General features: G+C 35.3%; 1 protein-coding gene across 2 annotated transcripts in view; it reads left to right on the top strand.

The window, feature by feature from the left end:
• Positions 1-17,770, top strand: part of ADAM10 (ADAM metallopeptidase domain 10) — a 55,522-nt gene extending 37,752 nt beyond the window's left edge. The window contains exons 5-16 of one of the 2 annotated variants that reach the window (XM_067305241.1): positions 1,871-1,974; positions 3,385-3,534; positions 4,671-4,763; positions 5,431-5,614; positions 8,743-8,906; positions 10,482-10,665; positions 11,505-11,655; positions 14,086-14,269; positions 15,443-15,551; positions 15,878-16,098; positions 16,895-17,021; positions 17,535-17,770. In XM_067305241.1, the coding sequence (XP_067161342.1) occupies positions 1,871-1,974; positions 3,385-3,534; positions 4,671-4,763; positions 5,431-5,614; positions 8,743-8,906; positions 10,482-10,665; positions 11,505-11,655; positions 14,086-14,269; positions 15,443-15,551; positions 15,878-16,098; positions 16,895-17,021; positions 17,535-17,629 (1,766 nt within the window). In that variant the 3' untranslated portion in view covers positions 17,630-17,770. The remainder of the gene's footprint in view (positions 1-1,870; positions 1,975-3,384; positions 3,535-4,670; positions 4,764-5,430; positions 5,615-8,742; positions 8,907-10,481; positions 10,666-11,504; positions 11,656-14,085; positions 14,270-15,442; positions 15,552-15,877; positions 16,099-16,894; positions 17,022-17,534) is intronic. The other variant, XM_067305242.1, reaches the window with a different exon arrangement.
• Positions 17,771-23,698: the final 5,928 nt, after the last annotated feature.

Below are 23,698 nucleotides of genomic sequence, written 5' to 3'. Positions count from 1 at the left end.
TGTGCTACAGGTGGTGGTGTTGTTAAAAACTTTTAAACAGTCAGCTATACTGAAGAGATGATATAAAATGACTTTTTTTTTCCTCCTTGTTTTACTTTGCCTACAAGTTTTGAATCTGTTCTGTTTTTAGTATTTTCAGGGTAAAACAAACAAAACATGTCATGGAGAAAATACGATGCATACCTTAATTTATCATGTCATTGTTTTCTGTATATTTGAAAATGCGTAGTACCATGACTCTATCATGTAGTATCATTGATCTAATTTTTTTTCCTTTCACACCTACTCTCCTTCCTCACTCTTCATCATCTGAAAACAAAACCTTGCAATGAATGATTTAAACTCTCTAAGAGCTGTACTTTACAATTGCCATTACCTTAGCTGATACTAGATTTGCAGTGCAGACTTGCTTGTGATCTTCGTTGCACCATGTGATTAAAGCTGATTAGGAATGTGATTGGATTTAAGAGACAGCCTATTTAAAGTTACTGTGTAAATTTCATTTCTTCCTTAAAGTGGCTAATAAAGCATTTGTAAAGCTATTGTGCATGGTTTATCAAAGTGGTATTTTTGTGTGGTTGTCAAGTTTTATGTATTGGGAGGACATAATTTAAGGTTATATATTGCTTAGCTGAGTGTCATTCTGGTAAATACTTACTATGAAAAGCATGAATTGTTGCAGTCTGAGCATCAAGTTTTGTTTTTCATTTGCCTTTTTTTTTTTTTTCCTTCCTCCATATAGGGACCAAGTAAAACATCTTATCCTCAGTATAGTTTCAGGCAACCCAGCTCTGTGAAATACATCAAAGGCTTTGCCAAAGATTTACTGTTCTATTTTCAATCATAGTAAAAATATAAGTTTTAGTTCTTATTCCTACAGAACGTTGGGTGATATATTCTTATTTAACAGTGTTCATTCAACCTTACTCGTGAGAACAAGCATGAGATTTCAAGACAGTATAATTTGGTAAAGTAGCTTTCCATATTTGTTTTGAAGTGCACCTTTCCTGGAAGATTGTTATCGAATGTTGGTGTGGAATTCCACTGTGAGTTCTGCTTGAAAACATCCTAAAATTTAAACAACTTGAGTAAAACATACTTTTGTATGGGGGAGGGAGGGACAGGAACTTCCTTCTTTCAATAAATACATGCATACACACAACCATTATCCGTAACTGTATTCTTTGCTTTCCAGAATGGATAAATTATGTTTCACCTTGGCAGCAAAGCTGTTGGCAGTCTCAGAATCCCAGAATTGTAGAGTTGAGTTTTAAACAAAGAATCAATCATTTCAATTTCAGTTTGTGTGTATTAGTAGTTAACAGTTGCATAATATAAAAACTTTCAAAAATTCAGTGGAAGATGGATAAAATAAATAATAGAACCCTTTGACAAGAATTTTAGCAAGTTTTTTTAGTTTACCAATTAAAATAGAACTAGTTTTCTTTTATCAGTGGCATCTTTGGCGTACATAAGCTCAGGCACTAATTTACCCTTGTGAGTTCAGTGGCGTAAGAGTGCTGTTCAAGCTAATCTCTGAAGATGCCTAGATAATACCTTTGTTGTCCTTATAGTTTGTTAGACCCTGCTCACTTCCAGTTTTGTTTTGTTAGCTATAAAAAACCATTTCAAGAAGCAAGGATCACAATTTGGTCGTATTAGTTAAACTAAGAACACATCTTAGTAGAAATCTTTAATGGAAAGAGACAGCTGCATACAGCTTGAATATCAGAGATGCTTCCTTAAAATACCACATGAGCAACGTTGGACACAAACTGAAAAAGTTGCAATGATACCGTTTTATCTTATACAGAAGGGGTACCTAACATATGTGGAATTTGAAGCCTCAATCTGGCCTTCCTCTTTTTAGGATATCCACATAAATATGGACCACAAGGAGGTTGTGCAGATCATTCAGTATTTGAGAGAATGCAGAAGTACCAGATGACTGGTACAGAAGAACCAACAACAGAGGTACAACACAGGTTATAACAGATTGTGTTGATTAGAAGCTACAATATAATAACTCTTCATTCTTGTATGTTGTTTCTTTCACTTTTGGTCACAATTATCATCCCTTTGTGTTCTCAGGTACCTAAATTATTGCTAGAGGTTTCTTGCTTAATAGAATAATTTTTCTAAATTCTTTTTCTTACTGCTTCTGCTGCATAGATGTGCTAGCTCATAGCTGTAACGGATCCAATGTGATCTCAAATCCGTAAACAATTAGAATTTCAATGGGATATGGAAATTGAGCTTGAGATGAGGAATATACTTGACTGTAGTTGAGAAAGAAGAGGTTTCAAGATCCCCGATCTCTTAGCAGTATATTGGTCCTTGAAGAACAGTCACTGCTAGGTTTTCAAGTTTTGTTAATGCAACGCAATCATATACGAGTGTTTTCAGTGATAAATGAGGCAGTATGACTGGGAGGGTCTTACCACCAATGCTGAAAGATTGGAGGGGTTACAGCATGCTACCGATTGCTTCTAATAGGAGGTAAGTGGTCTGTGGAAGGGACTGACTTACCCGTTTACGGAATCTTGCATTTTTTGCCTTTGAGGTTGCAGCAGGGTCCTTGTCACAAAATTGGATTCTTTTTTCAAAATTCTCCATCAGCGAATTCTTGAACTTCTTTTAGTTCTAGGTATATTCTGAACTGTTTCAACTTTCAGCATCGTTTTGTGATGTCAGATATATGCCAACAGAACTATGCAATATGGTTTGTTAAATAGCAGCAGGAACTTAAAGTTTATTTGCATTGAAACTCCAGAGATTGTCAACAGTATTAAGGAGTTTAGTGTTGTTAACAATGTACTTTCCCCAAAATTTGCTTTTAAAAACTTCCTGAAGAGAGTAGACCATCAAGCAGTGAATGTAATAAGGCAAATCTGTGTTAGCACATACTGCTCTAACTAATGACTGTTATTTTAACTTCATATTTAGTGAACCATTTGTTGCATACTGAAGTGCTTCAGTATTTCTGTTTGCAGAGGTGGCTGACTGAGGTAATTAAGATCAAAGGCCCTCCATTAGGGAGGGTGCATTTAAATCCCACGGCACTGTTTCCTAATCTATAAACTATGGTTGTTCACCCTTGAAAAGAGTTATGAAGAAGAAAAATCACATGGATAAAAAACTATTTCACTTTGACTGTCTGTTTAATATAAAATGAAATGCACAAAAGGGTCTGACTGAGATGTCATTAAAAGAGATGGCATACTTGAAGACTGGTTGTAATATATTAGTTCAAGATTCATAAAACATTGTAGGTCAAAGAAAAAAATGAGTTTTTACATTATTGGAGTATATTTAGAAAAAAATTGCTATTTTTTTAGTCTAACTTGCATACAAAATAAATATTTGTTTTCCATTTGTATATAGAAGCCTTTTGAAGAGCCTAACAACAGTGGTCCACAGCTTTTAAGAAAAAAGCGTGCCGCTCAGGCAGAAAAAAATACTTGTCAGCTGTATATTCAGACCGATCATCTGTTCTATAAGCATTATGGAACAAGAGAAGCTGTAATTGCACAGGTATTTGCAAACCCTTTCTTTAAATCATCTGCTCTTTTTTGATGAATATTTCTGACAGTTTTGATGTAATCATTTGTGTATACTTCGTTATTTCATTTAGAATAACTTGTTTCCTTTGCTACAGTGATGCTAGTGTTACTGAAACAGCTTTTTTCTTATTTCACAAAAAGACACCGTATATGTGTGACAAAGGTTCTGGGCACTTGTACTTCCTTTAATAATGACAACCATGATTTGTTTAACACTTCTGAGTAAGACTTTCAGCCTGATTTTTCTCAATTCTTACTGAGAAAAATATTGTTCCTGAAGACTTTTTTTTCTATTTGACAACCAGCCAAGCCTCACTTAACGCTTGTGTATCAAAATTCTGTGAACTATTAACTTTGAGATCTGTTTCAGTAGTGTCTAGTATAGTGGCAGGTCGGAAAAGCAGGGGTAACTAAAGGCACATGCCTTTCCTCTTTCAATATAATCTTAACTGAAAAACTTCTTTTTTGCTGTTCTTTTGTTGCTAAAAATGCAAGTAGCATGTTAACATACTCATTTGAAGTATGAAGTTTCACTGCCACTTGTAAGTCTGAGATTTACTATTGATTCATCACACTATGCATCAGCCATGCAGTTGAATAACATTTTTGAAAGCTCTGAGTCATCTTCAAAATCTCGTCTTCACTGAGTTAGCTTTCTCTGTGCTCTTGGAAAAGATAAATGATCAACTTTTTTCATATTTGCTTTCTCACACAAGTGAAAGAATAATATAATAAGTACTTCTTTAAAAAAAAAAAGCGCTTTGAATACAGTTTTTCAACTACAATACTACCTTACAGTAGCAATGAATTGAATGACTATTGAAAACAAGGATCTCCGTTTCTGGTTACTGGAAGTATATGAGCAAATTTAACTTGGCTGCAGAAAATTTTGCCTTTATCTGGTGTGGTAGTAGTGTAGATATTAGATTATGTAGTAAATTATTTCTGTTATCCACTAATGGTATTTCATTAAAAATGTGTACTGGAGTTCATATATCACCATATCTTGTATGTAAAAGTTCCGGGCATATAGTTACTATTACTGAGGAATAGCTGTAGCGTAGTGCATAGATCTTTGAACTGTAGGTGTATTTTTCTTCCTGACAGATCTCCAGCCATGTTAAAGCGATTGACACAATTTACCAGTCAACAGATTTCTCAGGAATCCGTAACATCAGCTTTATGGTGAAACGAATAAGAGTAAGTTGTACTGGAAGTACTTTTATTCCATTTATTCTGCTTGGAAGCAGTATTTGTTCAAAAGAGCTGTTGTATTTCGAGGGCCATTTACCTGTTACTGTTGCCTGTTAGCAAGTGTATAACGCAGAGGTGTCACTGCAATAAGTGGTCTCCTACTCTGCTTATTTGGTTTGGTTTTAGTGTTTACTGTAAAAAGACTGCTACTTCCATTATTGAGCTGTAGTCAACACTGACTAACTTACAGGAATGGACGACTTCTTTTCCCCAGTGTTGACTGCAGAAAGCTATACAGTCTATTTGCCCCAAGAACTTCAATTCTAAAATAGATAATGGATATTCAGGTGAAAGGTGCTTCTGAAAGGTGGTGATTTAAGAGGATGAATATAAATTTTCTCTTTTGGGTGCTGATGAAAAGGAAAAAAAATATATTAAAATAAGGGAATAAAAAAGAGAATTCGGGTTTATCACACAAATGCAATTTTATGTTTATTTTAGAACTTGTTTTTCTAAATACTCTGATAGTAATATGTCAGGGCCTATAAATCTTTAGTTACATCTTTAATTATTTGACATAATGAGATACTGACAACAGCAAGCCTCTTAGCTGGCATTTACAAGTCCAGTGAAAATGAACTGTGTCTTACAATTTGTTTCAATTTACTTACAGATTAACACAACTGTAGATGAGAAGGACTCTTCCAATCCCTTCCGATTTCCTAACATTGGCGTGGAGAAGTTTCTGGAACTGAACTCGGAACAGAATCATGATGATTATTGCTTGGCCTATGTGTTTACAGACCGTGATTTTGATGATGGAGTCCTTGGTCTGGCTTGGGTTGGAGCCCCCTCAGGTAATTATATCCAGACTTTCATTATGAGAAAAATTATATCCAAACTGGCATTATGAAATAAAGGCAACATTGTAGGTAGGTGCAAAGAAGAGAAGTAGAAATTATTTCATTTAAGACAACGGCAAACGCATGAAAATTCATAATCAACTTTTCACAATTTTGGTTAGGTATGCTTTTTATATATATATAAAAGCAGCATATCATATGTTGCTTGCAATTAGTCTTGATGTCTTTCTGTTGAACAATTCATGAACAATAAGAAAAACATAGTCTCTCAGTAGATAAAGGTGGTATTGTCTGGATGACTTCTTATTTATGACAGGTAAGAGTGACCAGTAAAATGACTGAAAAGGCAGAAGTATTTCTGCTACGTACAGACAGAGCTCTCAGCTGTGCAATTTGCATTTTGTAGCAGAATTACAGTGCAGAATCTTCAGGCTTTCTAGATGGTATTGGAAGCAAATATATTTGAAATAAAAGTCAAAAGGAGACCTCAATAATTATTCTGTAACTCTTCTTGGACTGCTTCTCATTAATTTCAACCTAGTCATGCGATTTGGGTCTTAAAGGTGTCCCTTGATGTAGGGAAACAAACAAAACCAAAAAACAAACAAACAAAAAAAACTTATCATAGTTCTACTGGTTAAATTTGAGAAGTTCACAGAAGAAACTTAATCCATGTATTTGTTGTGATATTCTTTGAGCTAATTGCATTCTCATCAGCATAAGTAAGCTTTTAACAGATGTGGAAATTCTGGTGATAACTTGCAACTTAATGTAATTTAAAATTGACAGATCATCAGCTTGAATGACAAATCTTGCACTGATCAGCTAAAATAAAAGTTGATGCTGTTACGTGTCCTATGTGTTCTTCAATGCACATATTAATAAATTTCATTTTAAAGAGCTTCAACAATTTCTTATTTTCAGTCTTTGAACTAATTGGATCAGGTGAAAATATAAATGCGGTATTTTTGTTGAAGCAGGAGCCCTAAATGCTCTGTTTTTTTAAGTGTGTTGCTTGCTTCATTACAGAATTAAAATTCTTATGTATTCCTCTTTCCCCCCTGTGCACCCCCCTTCCCCCCCCAAACTGGTCCTTATTTTTAGGAAAATAGCTTGAGGAGGAGGGGCTGGGTTGAGATCACTGAAATGAGACAAACATGGTACATCTTATTATTATAAATAGCTTTGAACTTCAGCCTGAATAAAAGCTTAGATTAAAGCTGAGAAATGACTGGAACATAAAGATTCATTTCTTTCTTCGACGGTGTACTACTGAATTGGAGGAAAGCTGAGAAAGGGAAGAGCCGAAAGTTCGGGCAGGAAGAGAATGAGACTCTTCAATCAAATTGCTCAAACATTAATCTGATGTTAAGTTCCACCTGCTTAAATTTAAGTAAATATAGATTCTTTAATCATAGCTCAGCATAAATTCCAAATTGTGGAAACTTCCATAGAAATCAAAATCACAAATTCGGAAGGAACAGTCTTCCCTTGTTTAAAAGAGCCTGGATGCTTTTATGAGAACATTGTCAAGAGCTCTAATAGAATTAGAGTAATCGTGGAAGAAACATTAAACCCTTCCGTGAGGGCTAGCTGTCGGGATATCATTATAACTTCCCTTTGTCTCGAGCTGTACTCTCCTCTGCAGCATGTGTTGGCCAAAAAGAGTACTGGAGCAAGTGGAAAAGTGCCATGGTATGACAGTCTGTGCCTGTCTTTCATTTTAGGAGATTAAAAGGTTCCAAATAAATATTAGTAGAATATTCAGAGGGTTATAGATCAGCTGACCTGGTAGAGAAGTAAATTAGAGGAACCTGTACAGACTAATCCTGGTGACTGTGGAAGAACCTTAGGAAACTTAATACAGAAGTGGCCTATGTAAATAAGACACTGGATCTGTGGTGACTAGTTCAGCATGTAGGCTGAGAAGAAAGCACAGGATGAATTGGAGTGTGAATTCCATAAACACTACTCCCAAAAAAAGGTTTAACTGAGAAAAATTTGGTTGCTTTGAGAGATTTTGGTCCTTAATGCATGAACTTAAATAGGTTAAAATTCAGGTTTTGTGTAGCATTTAAAATGGTAACCTAAAGACTAGATGACAAATATTTGTTGGATGTATGACCAAGAGATATCTTAAAAGGGGTGTGTACTAAAGTCATTCTTTAAAGACTGTAATTTTGAGTAGTCTAGTATTTAAAGACCTTTTGTGTGTTAATTGAAATAGCTGTAATTTTGCACTACTTTTATTCATTGACTTGTAAGATGCACAAGTAGGAGGTTTTTATCACCACTGCAGTGTGCAGCTGCTCTGGGAGAAAATTTTGATGTTGGATATTTCACTAAAATGAAATTTTACTTTAACAAGCAAGGAAACTTCTTTCCTGTACAAGGAACAGGAACTCTTGCACTGGCTCAGTACAAACTCAGCTATGGGAAACTGCAGTGAAATTAAAGTCACAATTTCGAAACTCTTCCAAACAGTGAATGTGATGCACTTGATTGTTGACCTTTTAAATATGTATCTGATTAACCCACACATCAAAACCATTTTCAGCTTTAAATTGTATGGTGAAAAATGAGTCACTCTTGCTGACAAGGATATGTAGCTAATCTTTGGCATTTTTTACAAACATCTGTGAATGTTTTATAATTTTCTTATTATGAGAAAGCATTTTCTCTATTTTTACTGCCTTTTTTACTTAATTGACATCCCTGAGCTTTTTCTGAGTGCACCACTGTTGGTCATTACACCCTGCTGGTCTTGTACTGCAGGTATGATAGGGCTTGTCCAAGCTGTGAAAACCCCGAATAGCTGTTACTGAATAGCTATTCTAAAACAGCTAACTTACTGTGTGAACAACTCTTCATTAATGCAGATAAATTTAATCTACTTTAAAAGCTGGATTAACATTAATTACACAGAAGCACTCTTAGTCTGTAAGTGTCCAGTGAGGAGTTAATACGGAAAATAATTGCATGCAAATTAAAAATGCATGCATCTTCTTTCCAGTGATTTTCCAGTGTATACAAACTGTTACTTTTCAACTGACGTTTAGAACAAGAAGCACAGTACTACTTTTCTTAAATGCCTGAACTGTTACACTTTTGTCCAAATGCAGGGAGCTCTGGTGGAATCTGTGAAAAGAGTAAACTCTATTCTGATGGTAAAAAGAAGTCTTTGAACACTGGAATCATCACTGTTCAGAACTATGGCTCGCATGTTCCTCCTAAGGTTTCTCACATCACTTTTGCTCACGAGGTTGGGCATAACTTTGGTTCGCCTGTGAGTATTACTATTGACCTGTTACTTGATTTCAAACATTTTGGAAGGTGTGATTTGTGAATGTAGTTCTTACTATTTCTGATAAAGCAGGAAAATATATGCATGACTGCATGTGTGTATGTGCATGCACGTTGTGTACAAACATAAGCCAGGTTGGTGCAGTAAGGCTTTTTATGAGTATTTTACAACACTGATGCCACAGTATATTTTGTGAATTGTTCATTTCTACTAGTTTGTTCTCTTATAAAGAGACTATATTATTATTCCCTAAAACTTTCCTGCTTTTTTATTGAAGACCAGGGTAACAGACACAAGAATGCATTGTGGTGGATACTAGAGAGGAGTAAGAATCAGATGCAAAACTGATTAAGATATCTAACTCAACAAGGGAAGATAAAACTAGCTCTATTTTACTGTTCCATTATTCTTGCAAGATTACCCAAGAAATTTTGTGAAGGAGATTAAGATAAATATTTCAGAGCAACAGTCTTGTCTCCATGTCATTTAGGGATATGATTTCTTTGTGACAAGCGAAAGCATGAGGCTTTTATTTTGTTGGGGACAAGAGAACAAAGGTGTGTGTGGGGGGGGTGGGGTTTGCTTTGTTTTTTAACTTAAGCATGTATAGGCTTTCTACTCTTGGAAGTAAACAGAAATCAAGTTATGACAGAAATAATATTCCAAAACAGTTGTTCACACATGAATGCCTACTTTGTGTGCCCTGAGAAAGTCCTTAATACAACTGCTTTGAGTGTGAACAAGCCTTCCAAGTGTGAATGAAAATATGGGCACATAAAACTGAAAACTAGTCCTGCTGAATGAAACATCTTTTGGATCAGTTCTGAAGATGATTCATTTAATTTATTTATAAATTACATTTGATTCAGGGTAATAAGTAAAAGACCTCAAACATGTCTAGCTTTAAAATTTACTTACTTTTGCTGGAGACACAGGTTATTCTTGGACAGCTGAATGCATCAGAACACTGTTAGAGTTCATCTTACTCCTAACAATTACAGAAAATATTTTTGTCAGTCTGCTAATTGGTAGTACACCAACTTTATAATGCATTTCATGCATTATGCTACATATTATATAGATCTATTCACTGGTGGACCAAAACCATCTGCTCTGTTCTAAAGTTCTCCTTGCCTTTCCCTACAAACAAAATAGGAACTACTGTTTCAAATATGCTTTTTTTCCATAGATCATTTACCGCCTTTTGTGATCATAAAGGTGGAAACTTTTCGGAGATTGTATCCCTTCTGGGATGCACAATGAGAGTGGAGTATCTGTCCGCAAGAATTCAAATATTCAAACAGTGCTATCACATAAAACTTAAGCTATTCCTTAGAAATTAGATACTTGTCACTGTCTGCAAAAGCTTTGTCTTCTGTATATGTTTTAATTAAGTTCCAAGAAACCTTTGAGAATACAACAGTCTTTTATTTTGAGCCTTTTCTTCTCCCTGTATTAATGCTACCACATCAGGTCTCTTGTGCATATATAGAAAAAGATAGCAAGAAATTAGAGAAGCTGTTTTGATAGAAACAGTTTAAAATATTTGTTTTGCAGCATGATTCTGGAATGGAATGCACTCCAGGAGAATCCAAGAACTTGGGGCAGAAAGAAAATGGCAATTACATCATGTATGCAAGAGCTACATCTGGAGACAAACTTAACAACAACAAGTTCTCTATCTGTAGTATTCGAAACATCAGCCAAGTTCTTGAGAAAAAGAGAAATAATTGTTTTGTCGGTATGTATTTAGTTATCCTGAATGCAGAATGGCTAGACTATTCATATTAAGCTTAATTTGAAATAAATTCTTATTCTACTAGTCAGTTTACTGAAAGATTATATGTAAGTAAAGAATTGGATTTGAGATCTAGAGTATCCAGTTTTGGGCTTCACAGTACGAGAAAGACATGGACACACTGGAGTGAGTCCAGCAAAGAGACACAATGGTGATGAAGGGACTGGAGCATCTGCCATATGGCGAGAGGTTGAGAGCCTGGACTGTTTTGCCTGGAGAAGAGAAGGCGCTGGGGGGGATCTTATCCATCTGTATGAATACCTGATGGGGGAGAGTAAAGGAAACTGAGCCAGACCTGTCTCAGTAGTGCCCACTGAGAGGACAAGAGGCAGTGGGCACAAATTGAAATACAGGAAATCCCATTTAAAACATAAGAAGAAACTTTTTTACTGCAAGGGTGGCTGAACACAGGTTGACCAGGCAGGTTGTGGAGTCTCCATCCTTGGAGATATTCAAAACTCAAATGGACGAAGTCCTGGGTAAGCTGCTCTAGCAGATCCTGCTCTGAGAAGGCTTAGCAAAAGATTACACAAGGAACTCCCATAGTTACCAGCAGAAACTTCATGCTTAGAGGCTCAAAATTGTAAGATTGACTGAACTGGGTAGTGAACAACAGTAGTGCGAGTTTGTTTATTTGAATCCTAGTCTGTACTAAGCACATCTTGACCAGGTGTTGTCAGTTGCACTTAGTTGGATGCTGTTGCAAGTCAGTGCTAATACTTATACCTCTATTTGCCTATTATTTGTACTGTTTTGTACAAAAGTATATTGGCATTTTTCAGAATCTGGTCAACCCATCTGTGGTAATGGACTGGTAGAAGTAGGAGAGCAGTGTGATTGTGGATACAGTGACCAGTGTAAAGATGAATGCTGTTATGATGCAAATCAACCAGAAGATAAGAAATGCAAGTTAAGACCAGGCAAACACTGCAGGTATTGTACATGCCTGTTATAATACACTTTTTAATTATTCAGGTTTGTTGGTAGATGTAACTGATATTTTGGAATCTGAATCTCACTTTACCTGCCATTGTTCTTAGTGTTTGTTTTATTTAAAATACTTCATATGATGAGTGAGTTCAGCACAATTATACTTTGTAGTTCTTGTTGCTTATTGCAACTTTCTTTCCGTTAGTAGCCAGATGAGATTGTTTACTACCTTTTGAAAAGGTGTGATATGACACTTGATGGTAACAATGCTAATATATCTTAATATTCAGTGCAGACAAGTATGTGTGTTGAAATTCTGACTTATTTTTCTGAAATGTTTTGTCCAGAAGTTTTTTGCAAAAAGCATGTGCTTCAGAAAAACATGGTAAGAATGTTTTTTTTATAGTATCTACAAGAAAGTATTAATTGCCCAAAGTATGAAGGAGGGTATTTACAGCTTTAAGCTTCTTATAAAGCTGTTGCTGAACATAATTGCAAGTTTATATGGTTGGGTGTACTGAAACATCTCATGAAGAGAGACCTCTCAAGGGAGCGGGGATTCCAAACAGGTAGCATTCTTAAGTGCACTGTAAGATAGTCAGCTGCCTAGTCTCAGTGACTTGCACGGCTGCTTGTGCAATTGGGTCCTGTCATAGTGTCATTTGTATGGTGTTGCCTACCTCGAAGGTGACTTAAGGATATAGCTGATTGATATCTTCCCCCCCGATACTTGTTTCGTAAACTAAATTACATTTTTAAGTCACCTTGCATCTTGGCAGTGCTGTAGACGGAGTGATTTATAAAACTAACTTTTGAAACACCTGTAGATAATAAACTAAAGTAACTCAGCTTTTATCTTTTAGTTACATGGCTTAAAACAGACATCTAATTTTTTTACCTCATCTAAAAACTTAGGTGGATTTTTTTTGTGTGTGAAAGGCATGAACTTTTGTTCTGCTCTAGGAACAGACAGAAAATATAACAGGTTAGACTCTTGGACAAAGGTGAAGAGAAAAACAACTTTTTTTTTTCTTCTTAAGTCTGAACCAACTCCATTTTTAATGCAACATATACAGTTTTGTTCTAATTAACTAGTTAAACTTCTTGCCTTAAAAAATAATCTTTGTCAACCTGTGGGTGAAAGTAAGGGTAACATCTACTTTGAAAATGTTTGTTTGATACTGTAGACATGGTAGGAGGTTTGTTTCCTGCACATTCATGGTTGCAATAATTTTGCATGTCTTTTTTTTTTTTTTCCCCCCCTTGCAAATCTTGTCATTTCTGCCAAAAGAAAGGTCTTGTGTTGTCCTCGTTTAACAGTGATTTTTGAGATTTTTTTTTTATGCTGCTTTATACTGTGCCTGTGGTGAAGACCTATTTCCTGAGTACACCAGGTGCTGCTGCCACCTTCTTCCTTTGCTTTCTTCTTAAAAACTTGTGTTCAGCTGACTGTAGTTCTGGCTGTATGCCCTGCTGGTACGGTGTTCAATAGGAACTGCTGCATCACTTTGTTTTGTAACTCCTTTTCTCCCAGTTTTGTCTATTAAGACTGAAAATTGCATGGTACAAAATTTCCAAAGACACATAAAGCAAAAGCCAGGTGTAAGAATGGATTGTGTAAATAATATGTTAAAATACAGCGTACTTTAGGAAAGCTATGGTAGCTGTCCAACTGTTTTACATGTCCCTTAGTCTTTTTTTGTTTGTCTGTGACATAAAAGAATGATTTTCTTAGTGTGCAGTGGTTTTAATAGAGAGATCCTGAACTGCAGAAGGTCAATGTTATCTTCTGATGTCCACTGAATGACAACAAGAAAAAGCCCACTGTGAATGGTGTTGAGATACAGAATAATTTTGGATGAGAACCTAGTGTGACTTGGCTTTTAGTCAAGTAGTTACCTGTGTTTTATCATCCACACTCTTCTGCTGTTTGTAGTGGCATGAGTACTCACATACAGCTTCAGAAAAAGAAATCGTTGTTTCCTGCAGTTGTACCAGATACACTGGTTTGATACAGTGTGTGTAGTGTACAGCACATCGGAGGCTCGGACTCCTTGATGTCTGTAGCAAAAAGGAGCATTAAGCATTTGGGGGGAACAAGTGATGCTGAAACTTGCTTGGTTTAAGCTATGTGGCTTCCTTGAAAAATCTTTCCTCCCTCCAAATTTGCCTGTACGTGAACTGTGATTTCTGATATAAAAGCTTCTGATCTGTCTTTTCCACTTGTTTATTTAAACAATGTAAGTAGTATTTCTACAGCAATTCAGTGCAGCAACCTTTTGTTACTGTAAGGGGGGGAAGAAATGTTTTTCAATTCACATTTTACCTAGCACACATCAGACGTGTTGAACATTTGAATAGGTTTCAGGATTAATAGCCCTTCTGAAATTGTTTGCTCTTTTCTTTATATCCGTATTTTCTGTTTATTTCTAGCCCTAGTCAAGGCCCCTGCTGTACTGCACAGTGTAATTTCAAACTGAAGACTGATAAGTGTCGAAACGACTCAGACTGTGCGAGAGAAGGAATGTGTAACGGTGTCAGTGCGCTCTGTCCGGCATCTGAGCCCAAACCAAACTTCACAGACTGCAACAGGCACACGCAAGTTTGCCTAAATGGGGTATGTTTTTTACAATCATGGGCAACTCTGCCAGCTGCATATTGCAGGGCACTGCATTATGAAGCAATATGGTTTTGATACTTAAGAGTATGTTGTAAGAATACAGTCTTTTTTTCACAAGAAGGTCTGATTCCTAGGCTTTGAGCTAAGTAACTGTGAAGCTACCCCAGGTTCTGAGAAGCAGTTAACCACTGGCCAGCTAGCTTTACTATGCAAGAAAATTCCATTTAAAGCTTTTATAAAATTAGGAAAATGAAACTCTGTTTTACTTCATAGTTCTATCTGTTCTTGAGTCTTCATTGCCTTAGAAAATTTTGTGTACTAAGAATACACATTCAATTTGATTTAATGAAAATATAAAGCTCCTCCTGCCATGCACATGTAACATGCATGCACAAGTGTATAGGATTACCCTGTACTGCCATTAGTTTCCTGTGTTATAGAGGCCGTGCCAGTCACTATTAAAAGTCGATGGGAAGGCTTTTACAAATTGATCTGTGTTTACTTGGAAGGAGAAACAAGTAAAAGTTATCCTTCTAAAGAGCAGTGACTTCTTTTGCTGTTCTTTTCCACAGGTCAATTTTTAATCAAATATTGTTTGTAATTTTGGAACTAATCTAGAGTTAGCTTAAAGAGAGAGGAATTTGCTCTTTATGCAATTATTTGATTTTTGAAACAAGTTTATAGATGTACTTTTTCCTTTCTTTTTTTTTTTTTAATTTGAATTTGAGGGATTGTCCTACAGTGGAATGAAATACAGAATCTTTCCTGATATTAAATTTTTGTTGTTATTTTCTAAGGGAAAATATTTTTGAATGCACACTTTTTTTTTCCTAACTGTGGTTTTGAGTAATCATCTTTCAGTGTGAATTGTAGTGCTAGAAATGTTTTGTGGGCCACCTGCAGTCCCTAAAAGAAGATAGTGTTTAAAAAAACTATTGTGTAGTATCATAATCGCCTTTAAAATATTCTCAACTAAGCCTAAATACTGGAATTGTATTAACTGATCATTTTTATTTGTTTTATAAACTTCAGAGCAAATTCAAGCTAGTTTTTGAAGTGTTAAGCATTTTTATACACCTGCTAATCATGCTTTTAAAAATTAATATCTTGCCTAGTATATGCTTAAATGTGAAATTGATTTTTGTGTACTCCTGCTTTTGTCTCAAATAGCAATGTGCTGGCTCTATCTGTGAGAAGTACGGCTTGGAGGAATGTACGTGTGCTAGTTCAGATGGCAAGGACGACCGAGAATTGTGTCATGTCTGCTGCATGAGAAAAAGTAAGATTTGTGTGAATTTTTAGTATGACTATAGCATTAGTTATCTCAGGAGTTTTCCCACTGGGTTTTTATTTGTATTTTAGTTTTTTTGTTAACTTGAGATGGTACTAAAATTTTGTTAATACTTGGTTTCAGATAGACATTGCACTGTATTTTGTAGGAAATAAACAATGTATTTTGTTGTTTTACAGACTGATAGTATCTCAAAACATTTTCATAAGTGTTTTGAACAGATACACAATTTTCTGTTAAAGTATTCATGCACCTATGTTTTATTACAATGATGTTTTGAATTAACTAGACTGTATTCACTTTTTACTTTTCAGTGGACCCAACTACATGTGCAAGTACAGGTTCTAAACAGTGGGAGAAACACTTTGATCATAAAACTATTACTTTGCAACCTGGATCTCCCTGTAATGATTTTAAAGGCTACTGTGATGTGTTTATGAGATGTCGGCTAGTAGATGCTGATGGTCCTCTAGCTAGATTAAAGAAAGCGATATTTAATCCAGAGCTCTATGAAAATATTGCAGAATGGATTGTGGTAAGTATTTATTTCTTAACAGTTTAATATCAAATATTCCTGTAAATCAGTACTCTAAATCAGTATTCACAGCTGGTAAGTGTTGCTGTATATACATAGTACTTGAGCATTATGTGAAATATAATCAATCCTTGCTTTAACTAGTCAGTCTATAAGCACCTTGAGTGCAGCAAGTTAAGTCTGACAGACTGGAGGGAATGGAAACAGTACCTTAGGAGAAATATTTTCTGTTAGTACTTCTATTCATGCCGCTACCTGTTTTTGTGTTAATGTTCACATTTTTAATTTACTGAGTTTTTCCCTTTTAACTCTTTGTATTTGAATGCTCAGACTTTTAAGGAGCTGAATATATTGACCACTAGCATTCTTTTATTTTTACTGCACAAGATATACATTTTCCTAGTAATAGATTGGGAAGGAGAGCTACGGAGAGCTGTGTAGTCAGTCAGCTTTGTGTAAGCTGTTGATTTATTTTAGGCTTATATAGCTCTGTGATAGTGAAGTATCTTATGAGAAATACCTTTCTGTTAATAGAATGAGTCTTAAGTATTTTTTGGTTTTCTGTGTAAAACCTTTGGGGAAATTTTTCTTTAAAATGATAGGGCTTTTTTAGTGATGTTTTGGAATAGCTTTTGGGTGGTTTTTAAAAGGAAAAGAAAAGCCATATTTAATGGCCCCTATCTCCTGTGTCCCACTTCCCTCCCCCTTTCCTCTCCCCCCCCCCCAAAAAAAAACTCCCGAAAAGAAACAGAGAACCTTTTTTTTTTATTAGTATTATTTTTTTTGATGTTTCTAGGCTCATTGGTGGGCAGTATTGCTTATGGGAATTGCCCTGATCATGTTAATGGCTGGTTTCATTAAGATATGCAGTGTTCATACTCCAAGCAGTAATCCAAAGTTGCCTCCTCATAAACCACTTCCAGGTAAGTATACCAGGTAATTAAATTCATAGAGAAATGTTTTATCCTCAACTAAATTCTTCTAAAGGGAAACTTCAGGGACACTAGTGTGCTGAGACCTACAGTTCATAGTCTGGGACTGCGAAACTAAAAATAGAATTCGTGCCAGTGGAACACTTCATGAAAATGTAACTCGTCTTATTTTCCTACAACAAAATATGTGTGTCAAAAATACAGAAAACGTTGAAGAGGTTTTCTAACTCAGATTTTCCTTTGTTTTCTTTCTCTGTGCTACTCTTTGTAAGAATCAGTCTGTTTAAGGAACTACTATTGAGAGAACGACTTTAAAAAAAAAAAAAAAAAGTATTCTTTAAATACTGCACACAGTGTTAATCATCTACTTAAAACCTTGCAGGTCTAGATCTGAAGCCTTTCAGAAAATTAGTTGTGTCTAACTTGCATGTCTAAGGCAACTTACTTTTCTGGAAATCGTTTCTTCTCTGCTTTTTTAATAACTTATGCCTTTCTTTGAAACAGGCACTTTAAAAAGGAGGAGACCACAACAAACCACTCAGCCACCACAGCGGCAAAGGCCTCGAGAGAGTTATCAGATGGGACATATGAGACGTTGACTGCAGCTTTTTTGCCTTGGTTCTTCCTAGTGCCTACAATGGGAAAACTCACTCCAAAGAAAACCTAATAAGTCATTGTCCCCGGTCTAATTCAAAAGTAGAAGAAAAAAGCATGATATGCCCTCAATACAAGTGGAGATGTTTAATGAGTGAATCTTCCAGCTCAGAAAGAAGAAAAATGATTTTCTTACGTATTTTGAATTTAGTGGAACAAAGTCCTAGGGTATCGTGATTCTTTTCCCCCTTCTCTGCTCTTCATTGCTGCATTTTCTTCACTTGCAGGCAAATATGGCTCTAGTAAAACTTTTATTCAACAATTGAAAAAATATATATTTTTCAACTGCCAGACAAGGCTAGGAAGCTAGACCACCTCAACATTGGAGACGTTACTTGCCAATGTATATACATTGTTATATGCAGACATGTATTTCTAACGTACACTCGTACTTGTGTGCAATTGTAAACAAAAGAATTGCAATATGGATGTTTCTTTGTATTATAAAACTTTTCCGCTATTAATGAAGAAATTACTGTTTAATTGACATACTCAGGATAACAGAGGATGATGGTGTATAATGGTCAAGGATCCTGTGATGCTTTACACAGCAATTTTGAATCAAATCCAGCTTTCTTATCATGATCAAAGTTTTTTCAAGCATTCATTTCATCCTTTATCAAACAGCTGCTAAGACATAGCATACAAGATTGAATGCTCTTTTAGAGGTATAACAGGTGTTGTGCAAACTTTGCTAATGCCAGAATGTTTCAAAATTGTTTTATATAAATGGCTGATTTCTTGTAGCTCAGCAAAAATATTTTTAATTTGTCTGATTATTCAGTTAAATAATGAATAGTTGGATGAAATATTTCCATGCTTTAGTAGAAAATTCTGCCTGTTATTCAACTTGTTTTAAAACTGCAGCCAGTTTATTTGGGATGTTCGAGTATTCTTACGGTATGATAATTAAGTTCCTGATTCTGAGGGATGTGGTAAGAAAGAAAAGCTGTAGTTTTGTATTTTTATTTTTTAATTTATCAAATAATTGCATAATTTCTCAGCATGATACTGTTAATTGATAACCACTAAAGTAGAGTAATTTGCCCAGCTACTGTGGCAGAATTAAAATTGTAGTTAGGACTACCAACTTTCCCTGACACATTTTGTAAGAGTAGTGAAGTTCAACAGCACAATGTCCCATTCCAAAGTTTTTATTACGAATGTAAATAATTGGCATTTTTAAAGAGAAAACAAAAGATGTCTTAAGGTGCTTACTGCTATGCAGGAGATGAAAGGGGCATTACAAAAAGTTTAAGCTTGTGATATATTTATTGCTTGTTTTCCAAAAGCACCAAGCTAATTAGAGGCGCGAATGGCTATAATTTTCCTGGCTTTGCTTAGGAGAAAATTTACTAAGGGTTGGACAGGCTTCCTTTATTTGTTTTGTTTTTGTTTTGTTTAAGAGTATAAGGTTTACACAATCATTCTCATAATGTGACGCAAGCCAGCAAGGCCAAAAATGTTACAGAATATAATGGGATCTCTTCCTTGTAAACTTGTACAGTATGTGGTGACTTTTTCAAAATACAGCTTTTTGTACATGGTTTAGAGACAAATTTTGTACATGAAACCCCAGTCCAATAGACTATATAAATAATTCTAAATGATCTTAACTAGTTAGAAATATATGTAGTTGCTTTTAAATCATTTAAAATACATTTGTTTTAAGACTGTGCAAAGATTGGAAGTGGGTTTGCATTTCTAAAATGGTGACTTTTATTCAGCAAGAGTTCTTAGTAACTTCTTGAGTGTGGTAGACTTTGGAACATGTAAATTTTTTGCCTGTAATGTTATCCTGTGGTAGGGTTTTGGCAGACAAATGCTGCCCTATTTTATTTTGAGTCTAAGTTAAATGTTTTCTGAAAAGAGAAATGTGCACTGAACTCTCTACTGCAAGTCCAGACGTGGTAAACCGGGAAGGCAGATCAAGACAAATGCAAGGGAATACTACTGTCAACTTCATGTCCACTGTGTTTTATACAGTATCTTTTTTGTTCACTTTGGAAATTTTTACTAAAATTGCAAAAAAAATAAAGTATTGTGCAAAGATGTAAGGTTTTTTGAAACTTGAAATGCATTAATAAATAGACTTGATGAAATCATCTGCTGAAGGTCCATTTAATTTTCGAACCCTGAAAGCAGAAAGGAATATGGATTCTACTTCCATCTAACTTTTGCCTTTCGCTGCAGAGGGACAGTTACTCCAGAAGGTAATTGGATGATCCATACACTATGACAGTGCATCTCCCAGTTGTGGCATCGCACGGTTAAATGCAAGAGGGAATACTTGTTTGTGTAACCTCTTTAAGAAAAATCCCTGAAATTGCCTTTAAATACTTGTATGATGGCAGTTCAGAATAAGGCTTTCTCTGTTCTTATCTTCAAAGTGGAAACTAGTTACTGTTGAGGTATTCAAGCATGACAGAGCTACTGAATGGTTACCTTGTGAAATAAGTTTATTTTTGAAGAGGAATACCCCAATTAACGTATAATACTTCAAATGCACAACTGATGGATTAAACTTTTAGAAGGATCAAATCTGCTTTTTACAAGGTATTTTAAAACCTTCAAGTTGGGAGTCTATATTTTCATGTATATTGGATAGTTGATTTCTTGATTAAATGATAAGACTGCTTTTAAAAGCCAAGTCCTGCCAGCTACTCTTTTCTCGTTCTTAGGGCTGTGTTTGTTGCGAATGGCCTGCTTAGACATCTGTTTCCCTAGCTGAGAAATGTATGCTTTGATGTAATCAAAGCATATTTGGAGTTCCTTCCTACCAGTATTTTTTCCCCATGGCTTTTATATATTTTTATATATATATATGTGTGTGTGTATATATATAAATAGAAGTACTTCCCCTCATTACCTCCATAGCAGCGTCAGGGCAAAAGGTATTAAAATAGTTAAAGCAGAGCCCTTCTGCAAATCAGCACCATGAAATGTCTTTTTAGGAACTTCGAGGGGTTGAAAGGGAAATCTACGTCTAAGCATTTAAAACACAAATTTTCTGTATATTTTTAATGTGTTTTGAGGGAGGCCAATGAGCGTACAAATAGCTTTTATTTTTGTTAACTGATATTTGACCTAACCATCCTTGGTTATAGCTATTCACTTAATCGTTTCACATTTCTTAGTGTTTTATGCATTAAATGTCTTTGTTTTGTGGAGAAGGATGTATAGTCAGAATTGGTGTGAATGTGAGAAGGGGATAACAAACTCCTTTTAAACTATGAAGTTTTATCTTATTTCAAAAACAATAGTGACTACAAATCAATGATGTAGTCTGCCTTCTCATTAATATTCAAAATTGTTGTTTTAGAAAAAGAGTTTTTAGTTCTGAGTAATGGAGGTTCAATATTACACAGAGGTGATTAAAAGCGTAACTGTGTTTTTCGGCATTCTCAGCTGTACTCGGAGAGGAGTAGGGTTTTGTTGCTTGCCAAGTCTAGGCTTTGTTTGGAGCGCGACAGTGACAGTTCCAGTGAGCATGAAGTGAGGCACCCTTAAGTGCTTGAATCACAGGTAGGACTTTAAATTGTTTCATGTTATGTTATATCTGAAACTGTAATACTGTTTAAGTACCTGATGCTACAGTTTAGGTTTTATTTCACTTTGATATCATTATAAATTGGAATAATGACTTTCCAATACGCTGGGATATATTTGGACATACGATTTGTGAGAAATGACATCAGAATAAAGTTAAATATGTCGCTTCATATTTGCGAGAGCATTCTAAGCTTAAACATTCAATGTTGTTGCTCTTAATTTTCCTATTTGACAGTCTGTATAAAAGTTTGTTATCTGAGGAAATACTGGCTTGTTTCAGTTGAACTCGAGAATGTTTGGTTTTTCCCCCAAAACTTTAGTCCCCAAACTGCAGTATCACCACTGTTTGGGTTTCAGCACACTCTGTAGAGATTTCTGACCTTTCTTGATCACCTGCTTTTCCTGAACTAATGCTTTCAACCCCCCCCCCCCCAAAGTTAGGATCCCTTTATCTGCCTTCTTACCAAGTAAGTGGTAGAACTATTAAATGCTAATCTTACTGCCTGAAATGTTTCTAAGTGTTTTGGGGTGTGTAACTGCAGGAAAATCATGACTTAGTCTCTGTTGTGCTGTGAATATATGTATTGCATCATATGAATCTGGTCAGAAGTTGCTGAGTGCAGCACAGCGCTAAAGCTGTGGCATCTGCACTGGAGAGGAAGCAGAGTCCAGCTCTGTCTAGCCTTTGCCTCTTGCTCCGTTGCCCTGCACCATCTTCTGACCAAAGCCTTTCTCTGCAGGCTGGGTTCCTGTCAGGGAGCTTACAAAGTTCATAGCTTGGAAAGTTGGTGTTAACCAATGATGCAGGTGCAATTAAAAGAGACTATTTCAATTCTACTAGAAATACTCAGACCAAAAATTATTTTATAAACAAACAGCCCTGAACATCAGCAACAGAAGTTGTATATTTTTGCTTTTTCCCAAAGAAAAAAATGAATTCTGGAAACAATCTAGGCAGATGTATTGTTTGAGTTAGAGACGCAGAACATACATGGATGATGTTTCTCGTTGTGCTCTCCTCTTGAAAAACCAAAACGGCATCAGCTGCCCAGGAAGATGGGCACGTTGTCATTTGCTCCCTGTCTGTCGCTCTTTATGGATGTACTCCGTTTTAACTTCGTGCCTGAAGAACAAGGCTGTCCCTAGGTCACGAGCAATTGATTCTCTCCAGTGGATGCTTCCAGTTCCATTAATAGTAGCTATAATCGTCTAAAGTCTTGTATTTACCTAGCTATTTCAGAGGTATTTACACTGAAGTTTCCCTCTTTGTGTGCTCCTGATTTGACTTTTGGCTATTGTACCAAGGGATTTTGAATAATTAAAGTGCTTGTAATATACTCTGTGTTTATATAAAAGAGCTTTAACAAAATAGGAAATTTGAGTATAGGGGATAGCAACCTTGAGTATGGAATTCCTCACTTAAATTGTATATTTTTGACATAGAAAGCAGAAATATTATTAGGGGTGAAAAAATTAACTTAGCTTTTGAAAAATGCTTTAGCAGAATTTTTTTTAAAGCACAAAACTTAGTTTTCATTGAAGATTTAAAAAAAAAAAATTTTTAACATGGAATTTGCATCCAACTCTAGAATGATTTTTTCCTAAGGAAGATGGTACTCCAAGTGGCCATTGTATATATCAGATCAGCTTCTGAAATTTGCACTTCAAGGATAACGAGTACCTCATTTGCAAGGTAAGTATGCTTCAGTTTCCGTCATATTTAATCAGGCTTTCTGTTTCTGTATTGATTATTCCTGTTTATTTAAATGAATAGTAGCTATTTAAAAAAAAAAAAAAAGCTTTTTAAAGTTAATATTCTGAATAGTCAGCAAAGATGCCTACATCCCACACTTGAACACTGTTCATTGCTTGCAGGATTGCTACTTCTGCTTAACTTGTTAATTTGTCTTTTTTTTTAGTTAATCTCATTTTAATCCTAGTAACATCTGTATATTTTGATTCGAAATTCTGTGTTATGTTGGTATGGAATATATGCTTTGCTCCAGGTTTTATGACTATCTTAAACTTTTTAAATCTAGAACATTTAAAACAAATTGCATTCAGAATACAGAGTTGTAGAAACATAATTTTTAATGAATCTTGTGCTTAGCATTATCAAGTGACAAATTAAATATTTTTATGTATGTATTTCTTTTTATTACCATATGTAATAACCAGAAAATAAAAATCACCTGAGACAATGCAGGAATGTTTCTTTATACAGTTTCTATTATGACATAGGAAACAACAGAATTCTGTATGTTTAAACTTTTAAAATTTACTTATATGCACTGAAGATGTCTAAGGGTTTTACCATTTTCCATTTATTGATGTAATTTCAAATCATGTTAAAAACTACTGTACAGTGATTTAAAAATCTGAAAACTCAGGCTTTACATATACAGTTTTTAAAGAAAGTTTACTGAACTTATTCGTGCTAGAATTGTGTGGTGTACTAAGCA

This window comes from Apteryx mantelli, chromosome 15, assembly GCF_036417845.1.
Source record: "Apteryx mantelli isolate bAptMan1 chromosome 15, bAptMan1.hap1, whole genome shotgun sequence".
Taxonomy (NCBI): Eukaryota; Metazoa; Chordata; class Aves; order Apterygiformes; family Apterygidae; genus Apteryx; species Apteryx mantelli.
This window is presented reverse-complemented; position numbering and strand designations above follow the sequence as displayed.